Genomic DNA, 18,900 nt, shown 5'->3' on the forward strand with positions numbered 1-18,900 from the left:
TTAAATAGACAAAGGTTTTAATGAAAATGTTTTGGTCATATAAAAATTTCACATATGCATACTATTTATAGCTTCAACATAGCAGGCAGTAGAAAATAGTTTACAATGAAAATATGAATAGCATTCAAAAGCATACTTCTAATAAATTCACACTGAAACATTCCTTTACATAATCAATTCACTATGGTTTTATTTTTGGCTGGTCAGGTTGTTATACGTTACAATTCAAATGTAAAGATGTTCCTGGAGTTGGATTACTTAAATTCAGCTAGACACCTGCATAGCTAAACTTTTGTCTAGAGAACGTCAGCTGAGATGTACGATAATGTCCTAGAGAACATTTATTACGGCGATTTCTGCATTTATGGAAGACTGTAGCTCATTTGGTGCTATGACCATTTGTAGTATTTTGCTTAAGTAGATATATCATTGAAGATACAACCGTACCGAATGTGGTCTTCGAGAGCAGGTGAATGAGCACGCTTGCAACAGAAGTTCAAAATCAACTCACTCTAAACACTGTCATCATCCAGCCACAGTGAAACATAAATCAGAACATCGTCTGACCACAACAAGGCTCACTCATACTAAACAGTCAATTCTCTGCCCCAAAACACAGTGTTCAGCTGGGTTGACATCCCCCGAAGAAAGAAAGTGGCAGAAGTGAGGGGGAAGAAATCACTGTAACTTGGTTGAAGAATTTTACCACCACTAGAGTGTGATGGGAACAGTTAATTGAATTAGCCACCTGCGGGCAGCAGTAGCCACACCGGGCCCAAGCAGTCCAACAGACAGGCCGGTGACGAGGGAAGGAGAGCCAGAGACGCAGCACACATAAGCCTCAGCAGAATCAAAAACAGGAGCCAAGAATATCCCTCTCAGCATACAGAACAGTAAAGACACAAACCAAATACATGACACAAACCACCCTTCATTCTGCCAACTTTTCCTCTCAGGTAGTCTATGGAGATTTAAAAAATGAGTGTGGAAACTCTGGGTGTTTGGATCCAACTCTCCAACATGAGGAGTAAACGTTGCGGGTTGAGAGTCCTTCTGCTGTTGCAGCAATCAGACAGCTTGCAGTCATCTTCTGTAATGACTATCACAGTTTCCTTCCTGCGCTAGCTGCTAAAATCGTTTGAGATTAAAATGAGGGCTTACCTCTCCAGTTCTCTGAATCTTTTAAATATTCTCCTGCTGCCACAAGATAAGGAAAAAGAGAGAGAGAGGATTGCTGTCAGCCCTGCCAGCTTGCTACCACAGCACTGGAGCCTAGAAAAGCCTATTCAGTCAGCCACTGAGGAGCTGGGTAGAGCATCAGAAATGATAGTTCTACATTTCAACACTAATGGCCTGGTCTGAGGGCTCCCTTGTCTATGCTACTGAGGGCGAAAGAACATTGTGGTAGTCACAGGGTCACTAGCCAGTGTTTCCTGTGGTATTGTTCACTTCACACCCCTGTGCCTCCCTCCTCCCTCCATAATTCTCTGTACGCCGGGCCGATTGTCTCTGAGCCATGGGAAGACCTAATGGATGACTGACCACATTTGCATTTACATTACAGTACATGGATTACATTTGGGGTGATTACACATGGAGAAACGTTGTCCCTATATACAATGGTTTAGCCAAAATATGCTAAGTGATTTAGCTTAAACATTGGCGGTCGGTGCCGTTTAAAATGAGGGAGGACAATCTTTTTTAATGAGCATGGCCTTATTTCTATTACAGCATATTAGATTACTGTAACATCAATAGGTTTAGACTACTACATGATACTCACATTTTCCATATACCCATCATGAGGTTGCTACTGTACAACCTTGCCTACAAAATTAAAGTTTACAACGTAGGTGCACAGGTTGAGATAAATATTTGTGTATTCAAGGTGACAGACAGTGACACATTCAATAATGCATTGCACACTCTTGTCTGCATCTAGCTGATCTAGGGTGTAATCATTAGTCCAACAGTTGCAAACGAGAGTTTCTATTGGAGAAATTCAGGTATGTTTATCCCCGTTCCCTTCCGTGTGCTTCCATTTAAGAAACGTTTTTCAACAGAATCGGTGGAATGAATACACCCCTGATAACCTCAAACAGTTCACTTTCATAGCAGCCACATACAAACACCATGATAATTTGCTCTTTGTACAATTCCTTCTCGCATCTACGTGCTCTCCTCATCTCACTTTTTCCCTTGGTTGTGGAATGCTAGCAGCTACACACAGCATACATCGTTGCTGCCTTTTTAGCTAACGTCATAGTCAACATAGCTAGCTACTATAACTAACACGTTAATAAACCCGCTACGATAATGCAATACAATGTACAGCAAGCAGTTTAGCAGTTACACCGGCAGGCCCCAGTGGCAATAAATGTATAAAACCAAAATCTTACCTTGATAATATATTCAATTTTATTTGGAACAGCAAGCCACACAAAATTAAAATGGCCTATTTATATATTTTATTTTATTTTTTTTATTTAACCTTTATTTAACCAGGTAGGCAAATTGAGAACACGTTCTCATTTACAATTGCGACCTGGCCAAGATAAAGCAAAGCAGTTCGACACATACAACAACACATAGTTACACATGGAGTAAAACAAACATATAGTCAATAATACAGTGAAAAAAAATAAGTCTATATACAATGTGAGCAAGTGAGGTGAGATAAGGGAGGTGAAGGCAAACAAATATATGTATAAATAAATAAAAATATAAAAGGCCATGGAGGCGAAGTGAGTACAACACAGCAAGTAAAATAAAAACTAAAAAAAACACTGGAATGGTTGGTTTGCAGTGGAAGAAAGTGCAAAGTAGAGACAGAAATAATGGGGTGCAAAGGAGCAAAATAAATTAATAAATAAATACAGTAGGTAAAGAGGTAGTTGTTTGGGCTAAATTGTAGATGGGTTATGTACAGGTGCAGTAATCTATGAGCTGCTCTGACAGCTGGTGCTTAAAGCTAGTGAGGGAGATAGGTGTTTCCAGTTTCAGAGATTTTTGTAGTTCGTTCCAGTCATTGGCAGCAGAGAACTGGAAGGAGAGGCGTCCAAAGGAAGAATTGGTTTTGGGGGTGACTAGAGAGATATACCTGCTGGAGCGCGTGCTACAGGTAGGTGCTGCTATGGTGACCAGCGAGCTGAGATAAGGGGGGACTTTACCTAGCAGGGTCTTGTAGATGACCTGGAACCAGTGGGTTTGGCGACGAGTATGAAGCGAGGGCCAGCCAACGAGAGTGTACAGGTCGCAGTGGTGGGTAGTATATGGGGCTTTGGTGACAAAACGGATGGCACTGTGATAGACTGCATCCAATTTATTGAGTAGGGTTTTGGAGGCTATTTTGTAAATGACATCACCGAAGTCGAGGATTGGTAGGATGGTCAGTTTTACAAGGGTATGTTTGGCAGCATGAGTAAAGGATGCTTTGTTGCGGAATAGGAAGCCAATTCTAGATTTGACTTTGGATTGGAGATGTTTGATGTGAGTCTGGAAGGAGAGTTTACAGTCTAACCAGACACCTAGGTATTTGTAGTTGTCCACATATTCTAAGTCAGAGCCGTCCAAAGTAGTGATGTTGGACAGGCGGGCAGGAGCAGGCAGCGATCGGTTGAAGAGCATGCATTTGGTTTTACTTGTATTTAAGAGCAGTTGGAGGCCACGGAAGGAGAGTTGTATGGCATTGAAGCTCGCCTGGAGGGTTGTTAACACAGTGTCAAAAGAAGGGCCAGAAGTATACAGAATAGTGTCGTCTGCGTAGAGGTGGATCAGAGAATCACCAGCAGCAAGAGCGACATCATTGATGTAAACAGAGAAGAGAGTCGGTCCAAGAATTGAACCCTGTGGCACCCCCATAGAGACTGCCAGAGGCCCGGACAACAGACCCTCCGATTTGACATAATGCATATGAATTAAGAGGACAGAAATTACGAAATATTAAAGCATTAGAACTTTTACTAAAGGCTTCAGTCATAGAAAAGTTATACTTAAATCCAAACTGGTTCTCTAGCAGATGAGTAAGAATGTCTCACCTCATAGTCAAGAATGGCCTTTTTCCTTTTATTCAGATTACAACCTCTCACTTTCAGTTATCTCCAAAATATCGCTATTTTTAAAGTTGGTTGCAATAAAAAGTTGGTTGCAATTTCAAATAATACAACAAATATTATGGTTACTCAAATATACTAATTGATATATATTTTTTATTAAAGTATAATCTTTGTAAATTATATCATAGGACTGGTGCAGTTATGTCACACATGCAGCTAACAAAAATATATAGAAAAGTCTGCTCTACCCAAAATTACAACCAACTAATTGCAGCATTACCGCAAAAATGGAAGAAGCAAGTGGAAGGGGGATAAAGTAAGGAACTTGTTTCTCGGCCCTGCATTAAAGATCAAAATTGGTTAAAGAAAATTGTGATACATAAAAAAGTATACCAGTTTAATTTAATAAGAACCTAAACTGACAGTTGTGCCATATAGTTGGGAATAATTTCCGATGTACCGATTCCACGGTACATGGTTTATGCAAAATGACACCGGACTCAAAACTTTGCAACCAATAGAATGTTATATACTGTATATGGGGAATACAACCATCCCAGCTCTGCAGATTTAGCTGTGAAGAGACAGAATCATTATATCATTTGTTTCGGTACTGCCCATATGTAACTTGTTTTTGGTGGCAGGTTTACCTGGAGCTAAGTCTGTAAATAGCACTGCTGGGTGATTTGAAAAGTCATAGTCAATCGATCAATAATATAATAATACTGTTAGCAAAAACAAAAGATCTTTAATTTACAATCTGTTGAAACTATGAGAATAGAAAGGTTCAGAACTTTTGTGAAACATCACAGCACAGTTGAAAAATATATGGCAAATCAAAAATGGATTTGTAAAATATACTGTCCCTGTAAAATGTAAATAGGTTCAGAACTTTTGTGAAACAGCAATTAAAAAAATATGTCAAATAGGGTTGAGGGAATCTGAAGGATGGGATTCAAAACAAAACAATTATAACTATTGTAAAATAAATTATGTTAGTATGTATAAGTTGGAAGTAGAAGCCTAAGTGGTGATGTTCACTAGTTTACTCCAATTAGGCTAGGGTTGATAGGGTTAGGGGAAAATAATAAAGGAAAATATATATATATACAGTACCAGTCATAAGTTTGGACACAACTACTCATTCAAGGGTTTTTCTTTATTTTTACAATTTTCTACATTGCACAAGAATAGGGAAGACATCAAAACTATGAAATAACACATATGGGATCATGTAATAACCAAAAAAGTGTTAAACAAATCAAAATATATTTGAGATTCCTCAAAGTAGCCACCCTTTGCCTTGATGACAGATTTGCACACTCTTGGCATTCTCTCAACCAGCTTCCCCTGGAATGCTTTTCCGAAAGTCTTGAAGGAGTTCGCACATATACTGAGAACTTGTTGGCTGCTTTTCCTTCACTCTGTGGTCCAACTCATCCCAAACCATATCAATTGGGTTGAGCTCAGGTGATTGTGGAGGCCAGGTCAACTGATGCAGCACTCCATCACTCCTTCTTGGTCAAATAGCCCTTACACAGCCTGGAGCTGTGTTGGGTCATTGTCCTGTTGAAAAACAAATGATAATCCTACTAAGCGCAAACCAGATGGGATGGCGTATCGCTGCAGAATGCTGTGATAGTCATGCTGGTTAAGTGTGCCTTGAAATCTAAATATATCACTGACAATGTCACTAGCAAAGCACCCCCCCAACATCACACCTCCTCCTCCATGCTTCACGGTGGGAACCACACATGTGGAGATCATCAGTTCACCTACTCTGCGTCTCACAAAGACATGGCGGTTGGAACAGAAAATCTCAAATTTGTACTCATTAGATCAAAGGACAGATTTCCACTGGTCTAATGTAAATTGCTTGAGTTTCTTAGCCCAAGCAAGTCTCTTATTCTTATTGGTGTCCTTTAGTAGTGGTTTCTTTGCAGCAATTCGACCATGAAGGCCTGATTCACACAGTCTCCTCTAAACAGTTGATGTTGAGATGTGTCTGTTACTTGAACTCTGTGAAGCATTTATTTGGGCTGCAATTTCTGAGGCTGGTAACTCTAATTAACTTATCCTCTACAGCAGAGGTAACTTTGGGTCTTCATTTCCTGTGGCGGTCCCCATGAGAGACAGTTTCATGTCAGTCAATGATGGACTGTAGTGATGGACTGTTATCTCTCATTGCTAATTTGAGCTGTTTTTGCCATAATATGGACTTGGTCTTTTACCAAGTGAAATGCATTCCAGGTGACTACCTCATGAAGCTGGTTGAAGGAATGCCAAGAAGCTGTCATCAAGGCAAACAGTGGCTAATTTGAAGAATCTCAAATATAAAATATATTTTGACTTGTTTAAACCCTTGTTTGGTTACTACGTGATTCCATATGTGTTACATTGATGTAAGCTATAATTTATCTGAAATATTAAAGCTGATCTACTTTCCATTACTCTTGACTTGGAAGAGTTCCAGTGTTGGATAGCCATAGCCAGCTCTGCTTGAGTAGGCTAAACTAGCTAGCTGCATTCGCTAGCCAGGTAATTCAAAGTGAAAGAAAAATACGATGAAATGTAGCTAGCTAGCCATCTCTCTCTCTCTCTCTCGCTTCTCCTTTATTTTTTAAGAAATTAATTTGTTCAAAACTGTTCAACTATCGTCTTTCTCTCTCTTTGAGCCAAAAAACTCACCACATTGTATGCACTGCAGTGCTAGCTAGCTGTAGATTATGCTTTCACAATGAGATTAATTCTCTGATTCTTTGATTGGGTCGACAACATGTCAGTTATTACTGCAACAGCTCTGATAGGTTGGAGGACATCCTCTGGAAGTTGTCATAATTAGTGTACGTATATGGAAGGGGATGAGAACCATTAACCTCCTAGGTTTTGTATTAAAGTCACTGTACTCAGAGGAGGAAGGAAGCTAGCTGTCCTCCGGCTACACCATGGTGCTACCCTGCAGAGTGCTGTTGAGGCTACTGTAGACCTCCACTGCAAAACAGTTTGTTTTAATCAATTATTTGGTGACGTGATATTATTTAGTATAGTTTCATCTAAAAAGCATTACTTTTTTAATGTTTCACAATTTATATTTTCATGAAATTCACTGAGGAGGATGGTCCTCCCCTTCCTCCTCTGAGGAGCCTACACTGATGTGCACTTAAACAAAGCTGTGATTACTCCTCATGCAATGTCATCTGTTTTCACCATAAGCCTCATAGCAGCATGGTGGTTACAGTTGGTGTATGCAAAGTAAATTAAGTGTAATTTTAGGGATTAGGGGGTGTGTTAACTATAGTACACAAACACAAATTGTTGTCATAACCACATCCTTACACTAGCTGCTTGATTCAGGGCCTACATTCTATGTATCCTATCTATGTACAGCATATCCAACATAACATTCAACCTTGGTCACAATCAAACTCCAAATACCATGTATTGGTTGATATACAGTCAGCTCAACCCACCACCAGTTTTCAACTCTGTCTGACAGGATCACAACAGCACCGACAAACCATTCACCAGAATCCAAACAGTTATTTTGCATAAAAGACACATAAAGCATTGAAAAGTAAAGCAATGCAACCAAACCATTCTGACAAATCAAAAGTAATTATATTGTAGATAAATGGTGTGCATCTATCCTGGACCCCACAGCCTTATGTAGAGCTTATGACGTGCACAAAGACATGTTATTTCAAGCTTATGATGACACGTACATAGCCTCAGACATTAACGTTTTTAAACCTAATCCAGACTCCAAATAAATCATCAAGTCATTCACTTTCTATCTTTAACACTGAGCACTTTGTACTGTCTGAAAGATGGCTGACATGCATGTTCACTATGTTAGTAGCATTGTATTTAAACTGGCCTAGCACACACAAGTCGTTATGAGACAGTTCCGTTTTCAGTCTTTTGCTTATTCTAAGGGGGGAAATCCTACTGCAGTACTCAATTGTTGACATTGACATGTGGTGTAGAAATGCTGTATGAAATTGCAAATGTAAAAAAGGGGATGACTACAGTATTGATGAATGAGCAGAAAATACATTGGCTGGGTTCACAGGAGGTTGGTGGCACCTTAATTGGGGAGGACGGGCTCGTGGTAATGGCTGGAGCGGAATCAGTGGAATGGTATCAAATACATCAAACACATAGTTTGTTGCCATTCCATTTGCTCCATTCCAGGCAGTATTATAAACAGTCCTCCCCTCAGCAGCCTCCACTGTCGGGGTTACAACCAATGAGGAAATGGATACCTAACAATACAGAATAAATGTGTTCTTGCTGTTATAACAGTAATGCAGCGTAGTCAACTACAGTTTATAATTGCATAATCGTATTGCACTGTGTTGTTGTATACCTGAACATGCAAACGTAACTACGCTTGTGTATGATCGAGGGGCAGACATTAATTCACCTGCTGCTTGGGTTATTCTGACTTTCCTATGCATCTTTCAATATTCTAATTCAGTCATCATGTTCAATGGTTGTTTCACACATCTCATTGCAGTGTTTTCCTGGCAAGTAGTATAAGCTAGAATCATGAGCCCAACTGCAGCAGGTTTGATGCCTATCCTTAGTATAACAAAGTGTGGTGGAATGTTAAAGTAGCCTGCTATCACCTGCTACTCAATAACAGTGTTTGGGTTTTTATATTCACACACAGAGCATCAGACACCACAGTGATCAATACCAAACCTCAGATAATGATGTCAAAATTACACCCTACCACACACACAGTAAGCACCAACAAATGACTGCATCAGACAGCCTGCTTTAAGGGATAAATAAAACCATAAGCAAGGGAGTTTGGAGATCGAGAGGATTTGGACACTGGACAGCCACGTACTGTATTTTGGATATTGAATACTTAATGATGACAAATTAAACATTGGTGGAAGTACTGACTTTCTCAGCGGAGCAGACAGTGAAGTTGTTAGACAAGTGATGATTGGTCGCACGTTTGAACACACAGTAGACTCAGAAAGACAGCATTAAACATAGCTTCATCTGAGAAGACCTGTACAAAGTAACCACAGCAAGCAGAGTATTTGAAAATATGAATCGACTATCCTGTATCATGAGAGTCTTGCAAAAAAGCAATGAAAGTTATTGGAGGGTTAAGCATGTTCATGGATCATGTATAATCATATTGTAATCTGAATATTCAACAGAAGTTATGTACATATGGGTCATAACAGCACGGCAAGCCTTTAAGCTCAGTCTTAGACATTTTCAGCGTATAAAATGTAAATACTTTGTCGTTAATGTTTGTTATTTTGCAAACTATTCCGGTAGACTAACCAAGCCAGATAAAATTGTGGTGTAGTAAAAAGAGGCTGTAATATTTCCCTGTAATATAATGGCCAGGTAGTGAGGAATAGACAAACAAACAAATAAACAAACAAAGAAGTCTCCCCATAGAAAACATGTTACATTTGTTGAAGCACAACAAACATGTAGGTCCACCGCAGTGTGCGATGGGTCGACCTATTCTGTATACTGCTGGCATTCCACAGTTTATTACTGGCCTACTGTGTTCAACCTTTTTTTTCTTTATTGCTTTTTCATAATAACATTTCAGCTTAAAAAAATCTTATATTATAGAGTTTTTTCCTATTTTTCTTATAAAATCTTACAAAAAAATCATATACAATTATATTACATGTCATAATATGATTCTCTGGCTTTTGTCTTCTTGAACATAAAGGACATTTAGTTCTCTTTTTTGCACAAGATGTTATAGAATATGCATTGAAATAGGTTACTACAGAGTAGCAAAATGAGGATACACAGACGAAATGTACAAAAATTAAATACATGCATACATACATTACAGTGCCATGCGTACAGTCATTTTGGGAAGTCAATGATTTCAATTGGCATTTTGTTCCCATTATATTAAATGTTCATGCTTTCTTGCTATACATACATGACATGGCTTTTACAAAATGCAGAGATACCAACAGCTACAGGTGTTGTAGCCAGCCTATACCCCTCACTAAACTATGTCTGGTTCAAAGGTACCAGATTCTCTCTTGCTATTTAGGTTTCAATGCTTATGATTAATCATCACCACAGACAAGAGATTTGAGAATGAAACGAGGGATTTACCTTGTCAACATTTTTAACATGAGAGATTCATTCTTTGCTAATAACTCTGAGACAAAGAATTTTGTAAGGAGGGTGATTGTTTCATGATGGAGGACCCCTTTAATTGCATTTATTTCACTAACGGAGGAATGGGAAAGCCCATGTGCAGTTAAAGGCATTATCTTGATAACTAGCGAACTATCATACTGAAGTATAAACCACTCTTCTATTCTTTACATTAATATGTACGCCTACAACATGATGATTTCATGATGGTTAATTCTACTAACCATTTTTCTCATGTAAACTTCTCTAACTTTTGGTCCAAACACACACAAATCTGCTTCAGCTGCCCTGCTAGCTTTATCTGTCCTTTTTGAGGAGTACCTCAACCCTTTCAAGCATCATATAAAGAAAGCAATGCTTTCTCAAAGTCATAACTTTCAAATAAGAATAACCGAAGGACAGCCACATCCTTTTACATGAGAGGCACTCTGTCACATGCCACAAGCCACTCTAAGATTATGTGTCAGAGGTCAGTGATGACTATCTCCTGCAATCTGACCTTGAGAGTGTGCTTCTCAGCCCTTACAGAGATCTTATCCAGACATAGCTAGTTAATGCGCTTGGTTTTCCCCAGGGGAGAGGGACTACATTTTGGCCACTCTGGATCGTAGAGAGGCTACTGGAGGAGAACGTTGATATTCTCTGGAAAGTTCTAAAGTACATCAAGCATAGGGCCATAAAAGCAATTGGAATATGAATACCAATGGTTGCTTAAACTAGAATAATTGTGATGTATGACATTGCTTTGAGGTTAGAACCAATAAGACGTCTTTTACTTCCAGATTTCATTTGACAGAATGTCCACATTTACAAAACAAATCAAGTGTTTTATCTGCACTCAAAAGTTGTTTTTCCCTCTAATTATTTGGCACCATAGAATTTCACAAAAACAAAAAGAGCTAATATACAGTATCTCTGATTAAATGAAGAGCTAACATGTAGCCTGTCGTGTCTAACCCACCCAATCATTTATTTTGTTCATGACCCATAATCATGGGCCAATAAAACATGTGACACTGAAATGTGTTAAACACTAACCATGCCTCGTCAACCATGATGTTCAGATGACCCCATATCCGAGCCCAGTTATTATGGCAATACAATCTTCAACCTCTGCAGTACTCCATCCTTTTGGTTTTACTGCTTTAAAGAGGCCCTAGTTCATTCTGCTAGGATTTCTAGAACATGCATGACTCTATTAAATGACGTACCTTGCTGCAGTTCCACTGTAATTGTTGGCTAAGAACAGATGTGAAAACAGAAATAAAGCAGATATACTTGTCTTCCTTTAAAATGTACCTTGACAATTGTACTGTGCAAGATAATTCTTAATAATGGACACAGTGTATGCCATCTGTCCAGTTCAGCTGTTCGCTTGGGTGTTCACCGAAAAGACAGAATGGAATGTACTGTTGGTATTCATTATCTCTGTGTACTCTCAAACAAATTCTAATGTATAGATCCTTCTGCCTGTCATTCATCAAACTAATCATACTATAAGGGTGGTCATATATGCCAGTGAATGGCCAGATTTACTATGACAAATGGTAGAAAACTATTTAGATAACTTTGACAACCATCCTGGAGGTAGACATGTCTCTCATTGTCATGCTAGCATGCTTTGCTCAAGGTACTGTAGATTTACAATTGTTAAACTAAGATGTATTATTCACATACACATAACACTGTAAGTGAATGTAGGCGTTTGTAGTTGCATCCTGGCTGTGTGCATGTGTCTGTATGAACAGCAGAGGGAACCATGAGCAGACTGTGCAGATAATATACACTGTCCCATCCAGTTTGAAGGCGTAGCTGATCTATGGGTCTGATCTGGTCTGGTTTCTACTCTGGACAGCATGGCTTCTGGCTGTCTGGCTGGGTCATGGCTGCTAGCCTATCTCTCCCTCCTCCCTCTGAGGACCGGTCAGCTCTAACCCCTTGGGCCCTGTGAGGTGCTACACCACATGGCCACCTTCACTTTAGGAAAGGCTTCCAACACCTCATCCACCAATCACTGAAGACCGTCCTGCTGACGCTCAACGTTCGCCGCTCACAGACACACGGCCTCTCAGACGTTAGTCACATGATCAGGGTTCTCCCTGACTTCAATGCACTCTATCTCCTCCCTTTCCCTCACTCTCTCCCTCTCCATCATCTCCCGCTCCCTCTCTCTCTCTTTCCGTTTGGCCCGTTTCTTCTTCTTGTGCCTTTTTTTGGATGGGGGGAAAAACGTTAGAAACACAGGCAGGATAACGAAACAGTGCAGCACTGTGCAGCCTGCGGTGAGGAGGGAGCACTTGAACAGCGTGTAGGTCAGATTGGAAGGCACAAACACCAAGGGCAACATCCCGATAACGAAACAGCAGGCGTTTTGCAAAATGGCCGCCCCGTGCTCCTCCAGCGAGATCTTAATGCACTGGGTCCTGGTGTGCTCCGTGGCCAGTACGAAGGTATACAGGTGGGGTGCACAGTGATCCATGGCAAAGTTTAGAGTATAAATAAGGCACAGGATAGAGATGCTGTCCATGTGTACATTCCAGAGGGTCATGAGGCCCAGGACCCCCAGCTCTACAGAGGTGACGGTCAGGATCAACCAGAAGTTCCCCAGAGGGTTGATGACTAGGAAGAAGGTGAGGATGAGGATGGTGAGCACACTGAAAGCTGAGGTGAGGATGGGCGACACTACGGAGGAGCTGTAACGGTCCATGAAGACGAAGGTGGGGTTGAAGACGATGAACTTGATGTTGTTGATGAGCGAGAGTGGGCGGAGCCTCTCCAGCAGCTCCACCACTTCCTCCCTGGTCTTCTCCGTGGTCCGTGCCACCAGGTACATCCTGGAAGCGATGATCTCCATTTCATCCCCATCTGTCTTGGACAGAATGATGTCCTCCATGAAGTGCTGATACTCCGGGCTGCGCAGGAAGGAGCCCTGCAGGATGGTGATGAAATCACTTTTGGTCGAGGCGCTCACATTCACCACCTTCAGATACTGAAAGTAGTTATCCATCCAGGAGATCTTGTTGAAGCCATGGCTCAGCGTTGTGAGGTGCTCCTGCACCGTGGAGTTCCAGTACTCGATGGGTTCATAGATGTAGAAGCCGATCACGGGGCTGTAGTTACTGAAGTACTTCTGCTGGGTCGTGGCGTAGGACACACTGGGCGTGTTGCTGGCTAGGAGGTTGACGATGTTGGATCCATCACTGATTTGTAAACATCCCATGAAGGAGAAGGAGGCGTAGATCAGGTAGAGGATGACCACGAAGGGCTTGACGTAGGTGTTGGTGATCCACTCCGTGTAGTGCTCCCTCAGGAAGTGCTGGATGAAGTGGTTGTGGTAGGGCAAGACCTCGTGATGAGTGACGTGGTCATGGCCGTCGCTCATCATGGTCTTGAACCAGGTGGGCTGGCGGTCCAGGTACTCCACTGAGGGGATCTTACAGCAGAACACACTGTGGTAGCGGTTCTGCTCCAGCTGACCAGCGAACACCAAGCAGGAACCGTAGAAGGAGAACACGTAGAAGTAGTTGACCAGGACGGCCACGCACATGCTCTGGCAGAAGATCTTCACCGACTCGATGTTGGTGAAGGGGCTGGCACCCATGCCAAAGGTGATGATGTAGAGGGAACTGGTCATTGTATAGCACACCATCACGTCGGCGAAGGCGTCTGCCACGCGCTCCTTGAAGGGAAGGCTCTCTCGAGTTCTTCTCCAGCCCGCCAGGAGCTCAAACACTCCTTTGGTTCCATGACCTGAAATGACAGGAACACATACTTTGTTAATGCCAATGCCAGTGAATACACAGTACTCATGATCTGTGTATAAGTATGGTAACATTTTAAAATTAATATAATACAGCACATGCATTGTAAAAATGCATGTGAGTTAAATCTGTGGGATTGCTCATGAGCTATAAAAATAGACATGAATAGACGCACTCAGGGGCATATTCTCCATATTCACCCACACAGGCGCACACACACACACACACACACACACACACACACACACACACACACACACACACACACACACACACACACACACACACACACACACACACACACACACACACACACACACACACACACACACACACACACACACACACACACACAAATATTACACACACACCCATATTTTGACATATTTCTGGCTGTGAGTTGCCTGCCATGAATGTGTTGGCTTTGAAACATTTGAATAAATTTAACGCTCCTCCATCTCCTAAATATTTCAGTGGGAGTTGTGGATTTGGCTCGTCTGCATGCTGTGTCCACACTGTTTTAAAGATTTCCTGAAAAATCTGCCTGGTTGGTTCCTCGCTCTCGACGGCGTCATAAATGTAGACTCATTTGACACAATGAAAAAAAGTTAATTAACTATAAAGGATTAGGCCAATATAATGAGTCAGGTGGATTTACTTGGCTTGCTTTTAGTTTTATTAAGCTGCGGTACAAGTCAATTAGTTAGTGTCAGTTCATTTAGATGGTGTGTGGGAATTTCGCACTACAGTATATGCAGCAGTTTACTAACATTATTCAGTAAGGATGGTACCCATGATTTCCATGTTCTACATATCTGGCATTTCTGTGTATGATTGGAAAAGCCCTGGGTTACATGAATGTGATTTATGAGTCACAGGTGGGGAATGGATAATAACGTTGGGCCCATCTGGTAAAATATCCCCAGATAATATCTCCACTCCATTACCAAAGCCTTGGTCTGATGTCACCATGTTGATGTAAAACATAAAAACTTCATAAGGCAGACTGGGACAGGGTTTCCACTCACTTTGTGCAGACTAAGATGTGTGCAAGAAAAAGGGGAATGAATTAGCCTCCACACACAGCCAATAACAAAGCTCCTCTCATTCCATTCCACCGAACCCCTGACAGGGCCATTATCATGAAACTCTACACTCTTAGAAAAAAAGGTGCTATCTAGAACCTAAAAAGGTCCTTTGGCTGTCCTCATAAGAGAACCGTTTGAAGAACCTTTTTTGGTTCCAGGTAGAACCCTTTTGGGTTCCAGGTAGAACCCTTCTGGTTCCAGGTAGAACCCTTTTGGTTCCATGTAGGACCCTTTCCACAGAGATAAATACAGTATGTTATCACTCCCTTCAGATGCTGCTATAACGCTGCATTTGTTAGCTAATGTAAGATGTGAAGCTGGCCATAAGCAGGGAGAGGATCTGGATAAAGAGGAGGAGGCACTCTCGGCGTGATACAGATGTGTCCCACGTGGCTGTATGAATCCCTGTTGCATATTCTAATCATGGCTGAGTGCCGGGCTGGCCAAGGTCAGGAGCACTGCTGGCTGCTTGATTCATACAAGTCTGCTGCTCTGCCTCCCTCTGACACTCCGCCTGCCTGCTCACTGTGGCTTCTGTGTGTGAAGGGAGCTAGCGGGAATACACTGTGGATGCCTGTGATGCAGCAACACATGGGAGGGAAGCACCAGGGAGAGAGGAGGGGGAGGGAAGGAGATACACTCCCCCAGTAATGTAGATGCTTGATCTCTCTGAGGTATGGTGTTATCTGTCTTTACTGTTTGAGACAGAGAATGCAGGGCTATGGAAGCTGGTAACTCGCCAGGAATTTGGGTCGAAAGATCATATATAATTATATAATTGAGCACATGGGCATAGTTCTTTCTTTGATCTAATCATTCTGTATAGGTAGAGTTATGAAACAAGTGAAGAACAAGACTGTAGTTTGGGGAATATGTTCAATCAATTTTTGCCTCTGGGCAAAAACTTGATCGTATTGATATAATACTGTTTAATGAATACACACTTGGAAGATTACAGTTTCACCTTGATTACTTTGAGGTTTACTTTTTAGAATTCTGCTACTTTAACAAGAAACCACTATGTAAAACAGGGAATTGAACAGAATTCAAATTATGGGGTGAGAGCACTTTCAGAAACAACATATTCACGAGTGTGATACTCATTCAAGCAGAGCAACCTCAAACAGTTGAGGAGACACTCTCACATCCAATATCCACACAATGTCTGAAATGCAATGTCTGAAAAAATCCAAACTCCTCAATCAAACATGAGGTCTGAAAACAGGACAGTTCAAAGCTTTCCTCTAGACAGAGAATGTTATGCTCAGAATGTTCAATTTGCAGTCCACTGGCCTTCCCAGCCATAAACCCTCATGCACTGTAGATCCATACTGTTGGCAGCTCATACAGAATGGGCTGAGGTTAAGGCCTAGCATTGCTTCAACTCAGATCAATCTGCCAATAAAACAAAACCAGTGCCTCTTGATCCTTCACAATCTCATCTTAACGATTGTCCTATCGCCATACGGACGGACAACCCTTAGCCAAACAGTCAAGACACTTTGTAACCGACAGGACAGCCACACATCTCAGGACGTTTAGAGCCATGAGCAATAGGCTAGGGGGGCACACCTGCCGCACTCTCTCAGGAGGAGGGAAACATTTTATGATGCTGTAAATTGTGTTCCAGACGGACGGAGGACAACACCTGGGGAATGATCTCAGATGCGGCGTGCCATGAGGCTGTGGCCAACGGTGTCTCAAGAGGAGGCAGGCGGTTAGATGAAAGGTTGTACTTCATGTCCACCGCAGCTCCCAGGTACAACGTTCCATTGAGCTTAAGAGGGCAGTTTGTCAAAGGCCTCTGGTGGACCGTTTCAGGCACGACACTGAGGAACTGAAACCCTTATTGGAGGTAGGGAGACCGCAACCCCGAGCCTGAGTCATTAAACCAAATTACAGCTCTAAAACTTCAGTGGCACACAGGCAGAAAACACATCAATCTCAGATGAGGAAAGGGATTTATAAACCACATACATTTGTCACAGGTAATGTGACAGAGCAAATATTGGATTTTTTTTTGTGAGTAAAAAGACAGATGAGTAGTATGTAATAGAGAATGCGTCTTTGCGGAGTATAGCTTACCAATATCGAAGTAAACTAATGTCAAATGTAATATCTTGACAACATTTCTAATACAATGAGGTGTTTAGATAATAACCTGCTTTTAAATATTTTTGTATCATTCTATTTCCCTCAGAACAACAAACTAGCTCTTGCTAGACTTTTGAGGCATGTCTTTCGTTAGGCTTTCATTAGGCTACAGATTTCCCAGTGCTGTCTACTCCAAAATATTCCTTTTGTCCAAACCCTGGCCTAGTTAGAAGCATTCGTTCTCTCTGTAGGTGAGCTAATCCCTCTGCAGTGGATTACAGATGCAATGAGTGAAGCCTACAGTACTGTATGAGTGATAGAGGGAAGCCATGAAGACAGACCTACAAACACAGCGGCAGCCTAGCTAGCCTACACATGGGCATCACATGTGTTCCAGCAGCACAGTACAGCACATTCACATCCACTCACTGCCTGCCCTGAGGCATGGAGAGGGAATGCCCAGCCATCTGGAGAAACTCAACATTAACGGTCAGAACTGGAGGGATGTGAGACACACAAACACACACACACACACACACACACACAGAGGTACTATCAGGCTACTCCTTAAACCTGCAGCATGTTGGAAAACATATGAAAGATATAAAAAACGAAAGGTTGCAAGATCAAATCCCAGAGCTGACAAGGTAACAATCTGTCGTTCTGCCCCTGAACAAGGCAGTTAACCCACTGTTCCTAGGCTGTCATTGAAAATAAGAATTTGTTCTTAACTGACTTTAACTGAAAAATCTGCTGACTAACAGAGCCACCTTGTGTAAATAAAGATTTCACTGCACTTGGAACACCAATCATCTTCAAATTCCTTTGACAAATGTATGATATACTGTACAAACAGAATCAGAGACAAGTTTGTTTTGTGGCTCTTTTATTTTGTTTCTGTTTGTTTGTTGAGTGCACATCTAAAAACCTAAAAGTGGCAGAGTTTGCTCTACTGTAAACTTTCAGTTTCAGCCGTGAATCTTGATATTTCCAACAGGAGTGTGACGTGTCTTTAGGAGTGTGTCCCTGTGTGGATGGGGAAGATAGAACTGAATGTTTGATACTTCAGGAATACATGGGAAATCATAAATTACTGTTACAGAGTTAAAATGGGGGACAAATAAAAGGAATTAATTGGAAGGGAATAAATACTGTCCCCTGTACTGTATGTGTGTCTATAGTTTTGTTTAATGTTGTGTTAGTGCATGTAAGTTGTTTTGTCTGAAACTTTGTTCCCCCTGCTGTTATTGGACCAGGTCTCTTTTGAAAAATAAATGTTATCTCAATGAGAAAAAGCTGTATAAATAAAGGTTGAATAAAAGAATGCATTGCCAGTAGGCTGTGCGGGTTGTCTAGTCTACATGATGAGATTATTTTTTTATTTTACCTTTATTTAACCAGGAAATGCCCATTGAGACCCAGAGTCTCTTTTTCAAGGGAGACCTGGCCAAGAAGGCAGCAACAATCAATACATTACATAATTAAAACATACAACAATACAATACAACATGATCCAGCCTAAAAAAGCATTTACACTCCTCTGTAACAGTCTCCCATCAATATTTTAAACTATTCCATGCCTCTGGTGCACAAGAAGAGAAGGCAGTCTTGCCTAATACTGTGAATGTCCTGGGGACTTTAAGTAGCAACCTCCTAGCAGACTGGGTATGGTAACTGCTGGTGGTGAAGGAGACCAGACTACAGAGGTAAAGAGGGAGTTTACCCAAAAGGGCT

At 41.4% G+C, this 18,900-nt stretch overlaps 1 protein-coding gene across 1 annotated transcript in view; it reads right to left on the reverse strand.

Moving 5' to 3' along the window:
- The window catches only part of LOC139582878 (patched domain-containing protein 1), a 35,046-nt gene continuing 16,146 nt past the window's right edge, over positions 1-18,900 (reverse strand). The window contains exon 3 of the mRNA XM_071413292.1: positions 1-13,973. Within this exon, the coding sequence (XP_071269393.1) occupies positions 12,292-13,973 (1,682 nt within the window). The 3' untranslated portion in view covers positions 1-12,291. The remainder of the gene's footprint in view (positions 13,974-18,900) is intronic.

This window comes from Salvelinus alpinus, chromosome 8 (genome assembly GCF_045679555.1).
Source record: "Salvelinus alpinus chromosome 8, SLU_Salpinus.1, whole genome shotgun sequence".
NCBI classification, from domain to species: Eukaryota; Metazoa; Chordata; class Actinopteri; order Salmoniformes; family Salmonidae; genus Salvelinus; species Salvelinus alpinus.